A 13298-nucleotide genomic window follows, 5' to 3' on the forward strand; every position below is an offset into this window, starting at 1 on the left:
TAAAAAATAAAACTACACTATGCTCACAAAGCAAACTGTAGCTCGGCTCTCTGCTAGAAAACTCACTCGGGCTCTGTGGTGGTGATGAGATGGGGATCAATCGTGGATCAATGAAGGGCAGGAAGGAGGAAGATGATGATGTCGGGCTTTTACCAGTAGGACTGCCGATATCCTGATGAGTACAACGACAAGGGAAGTGATTTTATACTTTAATAAAAAGCGAACAAAAAAACAACAATGATGGTTTTCATAAATCAGTAACAACAGTTACATTAACTCGAAATCCAAACTGAAACCCAGGAAGACGGAGCGCCCAACCTGTGCCACTACCTCCCTCTGGTGGACATTTATAACTAATGCAGTCTGTCACTTTATTTAAACCTTGGCTATGATAATCATCCCAAATGCTCAAAGGTTTATATCAAGTAGTCTGTTGACATTTATTAACACAAGGACATTAATACTGATACAACTGTAAGTCCAACAGCACTTTGTCTTAAAAACAAACAAAGAAACAAAAAACAAACAACTATTATTCTCATTTACAATCTAATTCTTTTGTTCTTGGATGCTACTAGAGTAGCTTTCATTCATAGTTCAAAATAATCCATATGTATGTTATACTGGGTCTTGATGCTGCCGACCAATCACTCAAAAGTTCTTATATGATGAGGGCCTTAAAGAAACACAGAGGATGAATTGATCGGCAGCAATTTGATCTCCAAGAGTAAAAAGACATCGCGTGTTTAGAGCTTTTGGCTCACAGCAGTTACTTTGACAGTGTTCAGTGTGAACATCCACCACTGAAACAAACTGACAGTATGACAGCAATATAATAAAGAGCATGATATACTGTTTTCATTATAAACAACAGTGCTGAACGTGAACGCCGCTGTAGTGTACACTGAATGATAAACAGGGATGCAGATGATGACAATGACCAGAAGAAGTAAAGCAGCAAAGCTAAAGCAGAAATCTGTGCTGTGTTTCTACTTACATGTAGATCCTGGTGTGTGGGGGACCCGGGAGATGTGGGCGATCTCAAATAGCCGAGTGCCCGTGCTCGCTGCTGCTGGCTGAATGCATTGTGGGTAGGACTGGAGGAAGAGATTTTTTGCAGAAGGTCTGGTAGCAAGTAGGTGTCATCTGAACCCAACTGAGAAATCTGTAGAGCAATACCAGGAAAGGTAGTAACTTGAGTAACTGTGAGGCGTCACATGAATGAATGTTAAGGCTTTTTTACACAACCGACCACAGAGCAGACAATCACGTGTGCTCGTGTGGTTGTGTTTGCTCAGACCTGGTTGAGATTGTGGTGAGGCTGCAGGACGATGCCGTCGGGTATTCCTCTGAAGTATTTCCCTTTTCCATTGGACATGCCAGACCTTGAAACATACCGCTCGAGATTTTAGACTAGAGACCGACTGCAGATGTCGCATTTCATAGTTAGAAACAAGACTGATGCATCCTTCAGCAATAAAAACAACATACTGGATCCTAATGACACCTGCTGTTTCAGACTGTGACTCTAACGCACAAAAAACACTATAGTTACACTAATTTGCTTTCAGGACTGTTAAACCAATGAGATACTTAGCTTCTCCCAGGTTTACTGCCACAGGAATTTAAATCACAATAAACAGACTCTGATTTCATTTCCTCTTCATACTTAGCAGAAATATTTCAGTGCACATTTCTCCCAGTAGATGCAGCAGAATTACTAATTTTGTGCCGTTTTACTAGATTCTAAATATCAGTTTAAAAAAATCTTGCAACCCATCAGGTTTCGTCACAGTGCTGTTTGGAAACTGAAAGAGTTGCTTCACTCCTTCATGTGCAGAGGACACTTTGTTTTTTTGCTAAAAGAAACTATCGAGCAGGTCAAACACATGATGAGCTTGATGGGAACATTTCTTAAACAATAAACTCTAACAATAACAATACAGCATCATAAATACACTGAGGATGTGTTTCGTTACCCGCTTCGCTCCTCGTCATCACTGCTGCCGACTTCATCGCTAGAAGAAGAGTATTCTGTGGCTTTGTTAAGCCGACCCAGAGCGGGTTTTATTCCCTGCGAGAGGAAAAGGAAGTAGCCGGGTGAATCAAAAAAATGAGTTGGACAGAGAGAAAAATCATAGATGTTAATGTGATGAAGCGTGCAAGTTTCAAATCAATGAGGAAGAGGGATTTAGATGACATGTGTATGCATGCTTTGTACTGATACTATGATATACTGAAACAATTTAAACCAGTGAGACTGCACACATGCTCCAACAGCACTTACCTGTGTGTGTCCACTGCTTATGTTATCCAGCTTCCTGTGCAGGTGGTGCTGCAGGAGAGGACTTTCCAGCTTGAAGCAACCTAAGACACACACATATGTTAGCAGCAGTAATCAGTGTGAGAGTTACATGTGGAATCTGTTTTTTGCCAGACTGCTTTAGAGACAGTAAATGGACCCAAGGCTGTGAGCTAGTTCAGGCAGGTTACTCGAGCTGTACTGTCCTCATTATCTACAGCAACACTTCTAAATCTAAAAACGCTCCCTTACTCACAAAGGGTCACCACAGTGGGCAGCTCGGTGTGTTTGATTTGACAGATTTTTTAAAATGCTGGATGCCCTCTCTGGGGAAAGCCTGAAATGATTTGGATCTCCTCCTGGGATCGAACTGACAATCTTTAGCTCGTTAGGCAAATGTGTGAACCACAATCTCAGCTTCATGTCCCTGCATTACTGTGTGCTGTTTAAACTCCAGCATCCACCTGCAGCTTCCAGGGGAATGTTTAATAATGACTCCCTAACCGACATGCAGGTGTGGAAGTACAGAAGCTCCTCTGTAAGCTCCTAAACTGCCCAGGTGATTTAACATAAAAATAAATTTAAATTTCCATAAGACAGAGGCATGTTGTTCATAGTGTATTTGAAGAAAACTGATTTACAATCCACCTTTTCAAAGTCTAGCCCACAACAGTTTACTTAAACTTATACACTAGCATTTCTGCTGCGCTCTGTGCAAATGGGTTCTATTTTCTTTTTATTTATTTTTTTCCTATTTTTTATCTCCACATGACAGAAGTATCCGGCTCACCACTTGGTGTCTAACTGCTCTTGGTGCTGGTTGGTAGTTTACGGTGGGGTTTTTAGAGCTATTTCCCTGAAAACTGCACAATACTGCAGCTCAAACTTTAACAATAGAAACTAAATCAATACAGTAAAGATTTAGCCTGTAAAACAAAAACAATGGACTAAAAATAAAGCTAAAGAGCCCTTTGTCATGCTGTCACTTCAAACACTCCCTTTATATTTTCCACAGATTCATGTGATGCAGTAGAGACTTAAAGGATGGTTACATTAGGGTTGGTTATCAAGTTGTTCAAGAAGGTAATTAAATACCCAAAGAATGACTGTGTTTATAAAGAGTTTGTTTTATGGAACAAAACAGGAAACAACTCCTGTTTGTTGTGTTTCCATCAAGCGTGAGAAAGAAGAAAGTCTTTCTGTGCTGCTAGAATCAAAAGTGTTGGTGGAAATAACATCATCGGGGCACCCAAGTAAGCCTAGGTATCAGTGTGAACTCACACATTCAATAAATCGAGACATCAAACGCTCCTTTTACTATTTACAAAGCAGTAAGCGGCTTTCTCTCAGTTGTAGAATGAGCAGATAAAAGTTTCGTCTAACCACAGAGGAGCTGCACGACTGTCAAGAACAATGTCTGATCTGTGGCTTCGAACAAAGGAGGCTGAGGCCAGCAGCCAAACTGAGTGGGAGGCATCAAACGGTGTTTCCTTCCAACTACACGCAGAGGGCAACTTTGAAATCCTAAACATATTCTCCCCTCTGTCTATCCCAGCAGAAGTGCAGCTTCCTTGCTGCCGACCACAGAGGACACACGAAGCAGAAACTTTGAAAAGGATGACTTGGTTGTTTCTTTCTCGCTGGAGACGCGGGTGGAGAGGGCAGGCTTTGAATACATCGCTCTGTTGTTGTGCTTTCTGTTGCAGTGTACTCTGCATGCGTACACCCCTCCCCCAACCCATGCCAGGCACCCATGAGATCACACCCACATAAGCTGTTCACACTAGTGTCACATTCACGGGCAAATAAGGTGTAAATTCGAAGCGCTGCTGAGAACAGCAGCCAAAAACAAACACACTGCAAACACATGTCATTACTAAAATAACACGAGTGCTTTTAGCTGCTCAAAGATGGCAGAACCAAGATTATTAGTGCACAATATAAACTGAATCCTAAGGCGAGGACACTGTGCTCTGTTATTCCAACAGCACAGGACTGAGTTCAGTGAGGTGAGCTGTGTTTAGGCGTCACACACCTGGATGGTTGCTGCTTATAGAGGAGCCTCCATGGGACGCACACCTCCCACTCTTATCTGCTGCAGACACTGGACTGCCACTAGATGGCGAGAGAGACACACAGACAGCATTACAGACGCAGAGTTAAAGACAGTTAAAGACAGGAAGTGAGCTGAATTGTGATCGACACTATACATCTCTCTGTCCTGATCTGAGAACGTCCTTCACGCTGTCACTGCAGTGACGCAGTTTTCCCACCATTATTTTCATCTCATCAAAAATAATCATCCAGGCTAAATGAATCTGATCTGCTGTTCTCCCGTGGTGGATGCCGACATGCTGACTTAGAGCGCCACACAAACGCCAACAATAAATCAGGCCCAACAACACTGTGGTAAAGAGGCATTAAAACAAAAATGACTCGCCAGCTTAAAAGACAGTTTACTAGAGTTTACTACAACTAAAATAAAATGTTTAACTTCATATCAAATAATATTTTATACTAAATATGATATATACACCAGTAAAATAATGTGATCACAGCAGAAGAGCTGGTAGACAAATGAGGTGCTGAACAACGCTTTGCATTTGAAGCTAATTATTCTCACTGTGATTCTGGAAACTGCATTAAAACTCATTAATTATCGAGTTTGATTTCCGTGCATCGGCGTGTGCATTTTAAAAAACAAACACTGTGTCTGTGCTGACTGCTTCAAGAGTTCATTTCTCAGCAGAAGAAGAACCCAGGTGAGGTTTATGGCTGCTTGCACCACAAACAATGAGTAACATGGTTGTTAAACCAACAGTCATCATGTAAGAGTCAAGTTTCCCTCTTTGTTTTTTTATTTGATCTTTTTTTGCTCTCTTCTGGGGTAAAGTTTAGTCATTTAGATGCTTCACGCTCCCATTCGGTCACTAGCTAGTTGCTATTGTCTAATACTTCAGATGTGGTGTGCGGTGGGTTTCTGTAAGACAAAAAACAGCACTTAAGTGTGCTTCAAGCAAGAGGAAACTGAAGTGCTGCTAAAAGTTATTAGTGGGTTTGTCACTGCAAGTGACACTTGCTGAGTTTTTGATATTGTTACGTGTGAAAAATGAGCCACCTGTAACATTTAAACACACTTCTGCTCTGTCACAAACCCAGAAATGTGATGGTCTCTACTAATGGCAATCACGTTACACACTTTAATACAAAAATTGATCCAAAAAAATGCCTCAGACAAATCAAATTTTGCACACACACCAGACTCATTGTGTTGGCACAGACTGAACTGTAACGACAACCTGCTAACATTATGAACAGAACCTAGCTCAGTGTAGCCTCCGCGTGTTAGCCCTCTTGCATTAGCAGCCACGTTTGGCACCGACTTGGTGAACCAAGCGCTGGTTCTTGTATGGACATCATGTATTAGTGCTCTACCTTGAAGCGGCCCTCTTGTGTCCCATCATCGGTTCCCTGCAGTAATACTTTGAGGTGGTGCGCTCTGGGACCTGAAAGATCAAAGCAAAATAGATTTAATAAAACCATGTGGACACAAAGCTCCTGCCTGATTATTTCACTTTTTGTTTTCAAACTAAATAATCTGTTGAGTCAAAGTATGTTAGAGCTAATTCTAAAAGAGGTTTATGTGGTTATGAAACCTTTACATTTACAATGCCTGAAAGGCTGCAGAGCAGAGTGCAATAAAATCTTTAATAACCCTCAGGGAGACATTTATTACTGAGAAACTAATGAGACCATTTGGCTTTGCTATTTCATAACATTTCAATGTTGCCCCTCTTAACACATCAAAGCCACGTCCAAATCATAGAGTGTGGAAATATTATCTGACTCAGAGCAATTTCTCTTTTCAGATCTGTGTGTGTGTGTGTGTGTGTGTGTGTGTGTTTTTCGGTCAAGCAGCTGGCAGCCTTTTAACCTCTCATCTCTTGGGTCAAGTGACAAAGTCACAGAGAGGCAGACACACCCAGGAATGCAGGAAGAGAGCTGTGGAAATACCTATCATCCTTCTCACGAGTTGCCCACATCCTGCATCTGCACAAGCGCAGACACCCACAGAGACACTGAGCTGCACCAGTGTCTATCGCTTCCCGTCAACTACTCTGCTAGACACGTCAAATTTAAGGCTTTTAAAACATTTTTTAAGAGCATTTCTAAACCTTTAGTAGGGATTTATAAAAATGCCCTCTAAGTTTAATCATAATACTATTCAGGTGGTAAGTTATGTGAATTCAGGCAGCAGGAAAAGTCATTAATGTCTGCCTCATAACTCACACTGTAGTGTTGTTTAACCCAGTGTTTTCACAGCCACTCCTTTGTTTAAGTCACCACACTGCAAGAAAGTGTACTGACTTATTAGCTACTCTCTCTATAAGCACCATATGGCCTCCTGTTAGATCAACAACATAACACAGCAAATAGACAGCTTTACTGCACCCCCCTGCTGTCTCTGTAGTACTTATAAGTTGTTTCATCAACCCCATATGGTGTTCTGTTGGTAAATACACCGACTCTGTACTTCTCTGTACATCACTTAGCAGGGAGAGCCGTGATATTAGCAGGTGAGACGAGGTAAATGTGAGAAAGATGATTTTAGTTGGGGGCATTTCACAACACACCTCGAAGTAAAACACAGTCCCTTCCTCCCCTCCTATCTGCTGCACACACAAAAGACTGACGACAAACACGCCAGCAGCATAACAACCTCGTGCTCAATGCACCACTTCCTTAGCTGGGCAACTGATCAGAATACAAGATGCCAAACAAACACACACACACACTCTCTCTCTCTATCCTGTGCTCATGTGATGCAGGACACAACAAAGACTTCCTCTTTTGGTGGGAACCAGAAAAAACAAAATGCATCACTTGAATTTATGTCTCGTTCACGCCAATCATCAAATCTGCCGGCACCGTGACCCAGTAAGGAGCTGGAAACTAAAAACAGATGATACTCACTTTGGGTGGAGTCTCCATAGAGTCCCAGAAGACACTGTCAGTTGGGGACATGGGGGAAAACGGGGACAAAGGGGAGATGGCCATGTCTGACATAGAGCTGCTGTGTGGGGCATCCCGACTTGAGCGAAGATTTTCATTCTGGGAAAAAAAATGTAAAAAGTTATTAAATAGTACCTCGTGAGAGCATTTAGCATTTATACGAAATGAGCATATTAGGCTTCAGTCACACTGGAGTAAAAACAGGATGGCAACCTCCGAGGGACCAAGAAACACCAGAGGTTTGTGAGTAAATAGGCCTGTGACATTCTGGGGACCTGTTCGGGGTGTACCCCACATCTCGCCCCGTGGAAGCTGGGATAGGCTCCAGCACCCCCACAAGGAGAATGAATAGTTGGATGGTGATTTTGTTTTTGCTGTCTGGGGCTAATTGCAAGTAGTTGTGGCACGAGCGTGCAGCAGCCTCAACCTCTGGTTGACCACTTTTCAACATAAGGCAACAAATCTTGGTCTGACTTGGACTGAGGGCAGTCACTTTCTAGTAGGTTGGCAAAGGGTTGCGATTAATTGCTATGTCATTTATAAATGTAGACAGATTGACAACATGTTGCAACTAGTGCAACTTATCTGCACCATCAGAACCCAAGTTACAAAGGTTTGTGGCAGGTTATTTACTGAACACTGCTGAAATTTAACAGTAAAAAGCATATCTTCATCCAACATGCACGATAGTCGCTGCTAGGAATGCTCATTTATTTGGAATTAGAGTTGCAATCAGAAAGAGTGCGTAGTTGTCACAGCTGGATGTGTCAAAGCTGTGTGCAGTGCCAAAACTTTGGCTTTCTCCTGTTGCTCCACATATTCCTCCTCTGCAGTAAGACTGATTTTATTGAAACGGAGCAGAACTGAAGTGTCAAAGTGAGGAGACGGAGAATCCAGGTCCAGTCCATGTCGTTTCGTTCTTTCCAGTGAGCAGAGCAGCTTCCAATGTTTCAGGCTTTTATTCACGTTACTAAATCGGTACACAATCTCCCTGTTGTTTCTCAGCAGTGTGCACACACAGAGGAGCAGCGATATTTATTTCTTAGCTTCTTCTTTCTTAAAATCCAGCTATTAATTGGACTGTGATATTTGACCAGCTATGCCATATTTAATAAGAAATAATGTCCAAATGCAACAGCACAAAACGCTGTTTTTAAAACTTCCATCTGTAAGTTCTTATATACGTTAAATTCTTTGGCTCTGTATCATGTTTTACAGCATCATGATCCGCAGGTTCTGTGAATGACGCAATGAATGACAGTCAAGTTAGGGTTGATCTTATCACTCAGGAGTGTTCCTGTTCCTCTCTATCAGCTCATCACAGCTGCACCATCAGTAGCAAAGCCAACAAACTACGCACATAACATTTCTTCAGAGAGCAAGGCCCTGGTGCAAAGCTCAGTTTCACGTACTGCAGAAAAACATAGATGCAAGCATTTACGCACACAGCACAATAACAGCATCTTCATTAAGCTGCTGGACACAGATTTGAGGTTTCATGGAGGAATAGTTTGTAACTGCGCTCCACCCGAGTCTCTTCTCAGGACCACACACACTCTGTTACAGCAACGTGTAACAGAAGAGTTCACCCTTATAAACATTTATTCTAAATGCCACAATGTTTCAGAGAGAAAAACAGAAACCCTGCACGCATTATTCATGCCCTCATTTTTGATGAGCAAACTTGCACTGCTCTTAATAAAATGCAGGTGATTAAGGAAATGAACGAGCTATGTCTGCTTGTTTGTACATTTGCCACATTTAGATCTGGCCCAGTCTAAGACGGTCACGTTTGATCTGCAGATTGTGCATCGTTGGCTGTGTGAGTCCACCCCTGGTTCAGATACAACAATACAAGTCTGATGGGAACAGACTTAATTAACTGCACTAATGCCCTTTCCTACTCAAAACTGAAAGCAGACCGACTGCCTTGTTGCCATTTCATCACTAACTTAATGTGCCAAAGTTTGAAGACAGCAACTGCCTGAGTTGTCCCCAGACTTGGTCCCCAGACTTGGTCCCCATCGTTGAAGTGATCCTTTCAAAGTTAACTCCAATAATTTTGGTCACACAGCGGTCTCCATTCATCGTTTTCTCTAGTGGGACTGTAGCCTTACCCAAAGTGTTAGAATTGCGTAATTGCATGCATGAACTATGTGACACATCTGTTGTATACCTGGTTGAAGTGAGCTCTCTGCATGGCTGGGGTACAAGGACTAGAGCTGCTTCCAGAGCCCAGCCTCGAGTGCATCTGGCCAGGAAGACCAGCAGCTAAAAGCAATTTGGCTAAGTTTGATTCGTGGAAGTCCATCTAAAATATAAAACAAACCATTAAGTTTGTTTATGTCTGTTTTTAAATAGACATAAACAAACTGACACAGCCGTCTGGTTAGGAGCTAATCTAAATGAGGTTAGAATGAAGGTTGGAATGAGTTTTGAATTTTATCGTCGAGGTGTATGACATTTTGAAAGATGCCATTTCTGAGACTGTGAAAATGTTTCCAATGAGAAGTGACTAAAGAGACAAAAACAGCCTGTGCAGGAAGAAGAAGATTCTTAAGTGTCGTGGTTGAAAAAATTGTCTTGATTTACTTCAAAGTTTATTTTCTTTAACAGTATATACACTGAAATTGTCCACATAACTATCCAGGGGGGGGGTCTAGTTTATGTAACAACGTGCCTTTAATCTCTCAACAGGCATGTAACAACATATGAAAATATAAAACCTCAAAGGCAACTTTTTATGCTGATCTTTGCACCATATTTTCATTCTTGGACTCTAGAGTAGTCTTGTTAGATTCTTGGTTCAAAATAATCCTCATCTATCTTATACCGGCGTTTTGGTTTAACATATACAGCTTTCCCTTTAAGCCAACCCTATTTTAATAAAACTTTCCTGTGATTCGCTGCCCCTCACAAGCAAAATATTTAAAGAGGGGATGGCAGGCTGAGATGTGTTCCTGAGAAGAGCATATTATGGATAGTCTCTTTCTCTTATTACACAGAACCAAAGGTTAAAATAAAGGAACAGAGCTGCCATGAAACTGTGCATTTAGACTAGTCTGAAGACTGAGCTGAGCTGCCCTAATGTTGAATATAAACTATTGTACAGTATAGCTTTGAAAAAAAGAAAAGCATATTATATTTGTGACACAGCTCTGCTTCCCTGATATTCAAGTCCTAAAGGCGGACTCTGTGAAGACCTGACTATGTTTCAACCTGTTCTCCTATCGAGGCGCTCAGGCTTAAACATTTTCACATGCTCAGAAATTCATTTTGTGGTTTGGAGTGTGTCTAACATAACATCAGGAGCAGAAACAAACGTTTTTCAATCACCACGATCATGTGACTGTCTCAACAGATTTCTGTGAATAACACCAGTGGTTCATGTTCGTGTTCCTTGTGTGGTTTAGCTTCGATGATATGAATAGAGGCCAGAAACCACATGCACCCTCAGCCTCCACCCCCCACAGACAGTCTTTCATCTGTCATCATGCATTTACATGAAAAGCAACAAAGCCAAAGCTGATAAAATCATCACAGCGTTGCAAAAATGAAATGTTTACACTTAGGACAACAAATAAAAAAAGTGCAGGATATTTGCACCGGTGAGCAAGAAGAGAAAGTACAAAAAGACCAGGTAGGGTGTAGAAGAAATGAAGATGCTAGCAGGCTGAGGGGGGCAGGGTTTACCGCTGAGCTCTGACTGACTGGAGAGCGCCTGGGAGAGGCAGCGGCAGCAGCAGCAGCAGCCATGTTCCCGCTATTAGCCGTTAGCTTGTGGGGTGATGCCACAGGCATTTCTCTTTTCCTCTGCTGCTCTTTCTCCCTGTGTCTGTGGTCGTGTTGCAGGGACAGGAGTTGGGTTTGGTCCTTGGGCAGGGTGCGGTGGGATCTCCTGCCCGCTGAGGGCTGCTGATGCTGGGCCAGGGGCTGGGACTTGGCTTGCGGCTGTAGCCGAGACTGCGAATGCTGGGCCTTACGCTGAAGCAGCTGGTTTGGAGCCACTGCTCTCTATGTAGCAAACATGAAGAGCAGAAATACAAACTGACCAAGCCTGGAAGTGTCCTTCTTAAACTGCGTGTATACTGTGTTACAAAGTAACACCCAAACAGTTTACAAAGCTACTCAGAAGATTCAAATGTAACACAATCACATGAACAAAGAAAAACTGAAACGTTTCCCACCATCTTTGCTCATTTAGCTACTAGTAGTAGTATTAAAGTGATTTAAGTGGCAGATGCCCCATGAACATGAAAATCTGATTTTACTCAAATGCCAATTATGGCGGGACAAATGGACTTCAGCTAAATGTACGTATAGTTTATGTCGAAGAACCCTTTTTTTGATAGAGTGGACTTTAACTGGATCATTTAAATGTTTTTTTAAATGGCCTAATGGCTTAATATGCACATTTAAAATACGTGTTTTAACTGTACAATGCTCACTTTTAAGTTGTCAATTTAAATGGTCATGCTTAGCAATCAATTGTAGTAAAAAAAAAAACAAAAAAAACTAAAGACGTGGCTATTGATTTTCTTTGCTAACAAAATTTAGTTTTAAGCTTTATTTTAGCAATCTAGTGCTGACATCCCATTTTATATGGCACCAAACTTGGCCGTGCACATTGCTAACTAACCAGTGCTACATGGTTTGGTCCACTCTTGATACAGTATTAACTATATGCAGACTATGAGGGTAACAAAGGTCATTTGTGTTAAATGTTAGCTGTGCATCCCCAATGAAAAGGACACTCCCAGGCTCAGCCCACAGATATAGCACAGAAATATAACACACTGGCCTATTAAGCTAGTTTCAACAACACAAACTGGTGAAGCATGAACAAACAGGGGAAACATTCATTAAACAGCAAACACAGTGATGGGAATGAAGCTGTAAATAAATCAGCCAATGCTGTCGTCTGCACATCACTATTTAACTATAAATGTATTCATTTCTTAAACACATCCAACAGGAATTTTATATTGTCTGGAACATGAATTAAAATTATATTTTTTTACAAAAACATGGATGAATTTATGTATCCTGGCAATATTTAAAGCAGATCGGTCTTCAGCACACAGTATCAGATCTGTTAAAACTGCACGCTCTGCTTTTTGGTCTGATTTGCCCAGAGTCACATTAGTCACATGAAAATAAATATGACATATTAAAGCATGAATAGAGGTTTATTGCAGAGAACGGAAACACGGGGAAAGTAAGTAGTGTTCAGACTGCTGGGTTAAAAAAAAAAAATTGCTTCAGGATTTGTGAGAACAATTTAACAACGACGTCCAGTCATTCTGTGTTTAAGACAACAACTACAGCAGCTCAGGTATTTGCTGCCATCGAGGGAAAACGGCTTTAAATCACTTTAATGCAGTTTTCTCGAGAATGAGGAAACAACATGGAAGCCGCAGTCAGAATGCACAGCATAGTTTCCTAATCCTGTTTAACTAAACTGCACCTGAACACAAGGCCTACACACAGACACATTACAAACACTGTCTGCTGTCCAACAACGTGAGATGGAGACAAAATAGAGAATCACTATTTTCAGATCTATATATAATCTTTATACATGAAACCAGAGCTTTTTTTTCTTCCAGCTAAAACATAAACCTCAATCAAGATAAACATCTGAACAGAGAAAATAGAACAAAAACAGACAACAGAGGAAATCCATGTGTTCTGTTACAGTGATGGAAATGAGTAACACTCAGACAGACTGCCATACTCTGCTGCTGCGCTGTGCATATCGACATAACGGGGAAACCTTTGACTATTGTTCACCTGTAGTTTGAATGCTGAACATTTGCCTGTTTAAATCATAAGAACTGTCACTATACAGAGATGTGCTTCTGAGTGTGGACGATGTGTCTTCTGCATGCAGTAATGCAGTTCTGCTTGTGTTGAGTGATGTAAACAACCAATCGATCTACACTCGTCAAACTTCAAAATTGATCATTTGATTTGTTTATGA

General features: G+C 41.4%; 1 protein-coding gene across 5 annotated transcripts in view; it reads right to left on the bottom strand.

Annotated features, from left to right (window-relative positions):
• LOC134646166 (misshapen-like kinase 1) overlaps nucleotides 1-13298 on the bottom strand; it is a 57749-nt gene that overhangs the window by 12732 nt on the left and 31719 nt on the right. For 2 of the 5 annotated variants that reach the window (XM_063499923.1, XM_063499915.1), the window contains exons 16-25: nucleotides 11009-11329; nucleotides 9492-9626; nucleotides 7277-7414; nucleotides 5738-5808; nucleotides 4338-4417; nucleotides 2288-2367; nucleotides 1980-2074; nucleotides 1301-1385; nucleotides 998-1165; nucleotides 67-172 (exon numbers count right to left, since the gene is read on the bottom strand). In XM_063499923.1, coding sequence (XP_063355993.1) covers nucleotides 67-172; nucleotides 998-1165; nucleotides 1301-1385; nucleotides 1980-2074; nucleotides 2288-2367; nucleotides 4338-4417; nucleotides 5738-5808; nucleotides 7277-7414; nucleotides 9492-9626; nucleotides 11009-11329 — 1279 coding nt within the window. The remainder of the gene's footprint in view (nucleotides 1-66; nucleotides 173-997; nucleotides 1166-1300; nucleotides 1386-1979; nucleotides 2075-2287; nucleotides 2368-4337; nucleotides 4418-5737; nucleotides 5809-7276; nucleotides 7415-9491; nucleotides 9627-11008; nucleotides 11330-13298) is intronic. The other 3 variants (XM_063499932.1, XM_063499942.1, XM_063499953.1) reach the window with 3 other exon arrangements.

The sequence above is a fragment of the Pelmatolapia mariae genome, linkage group LG2 (assembly GCF_036321145.2).
Source record: "Pelmatolapia mariae isolate MD_Pm_ZW linkage group LG2, Pm_UMD_F_2, whole genome shotgun sequence".
NCBI lineage: Eukaryota > Metazoa > Chordata > Actinopteri > Cichliformes > Cichlidae > Pelmatolapia > Pelmatolapia mariae.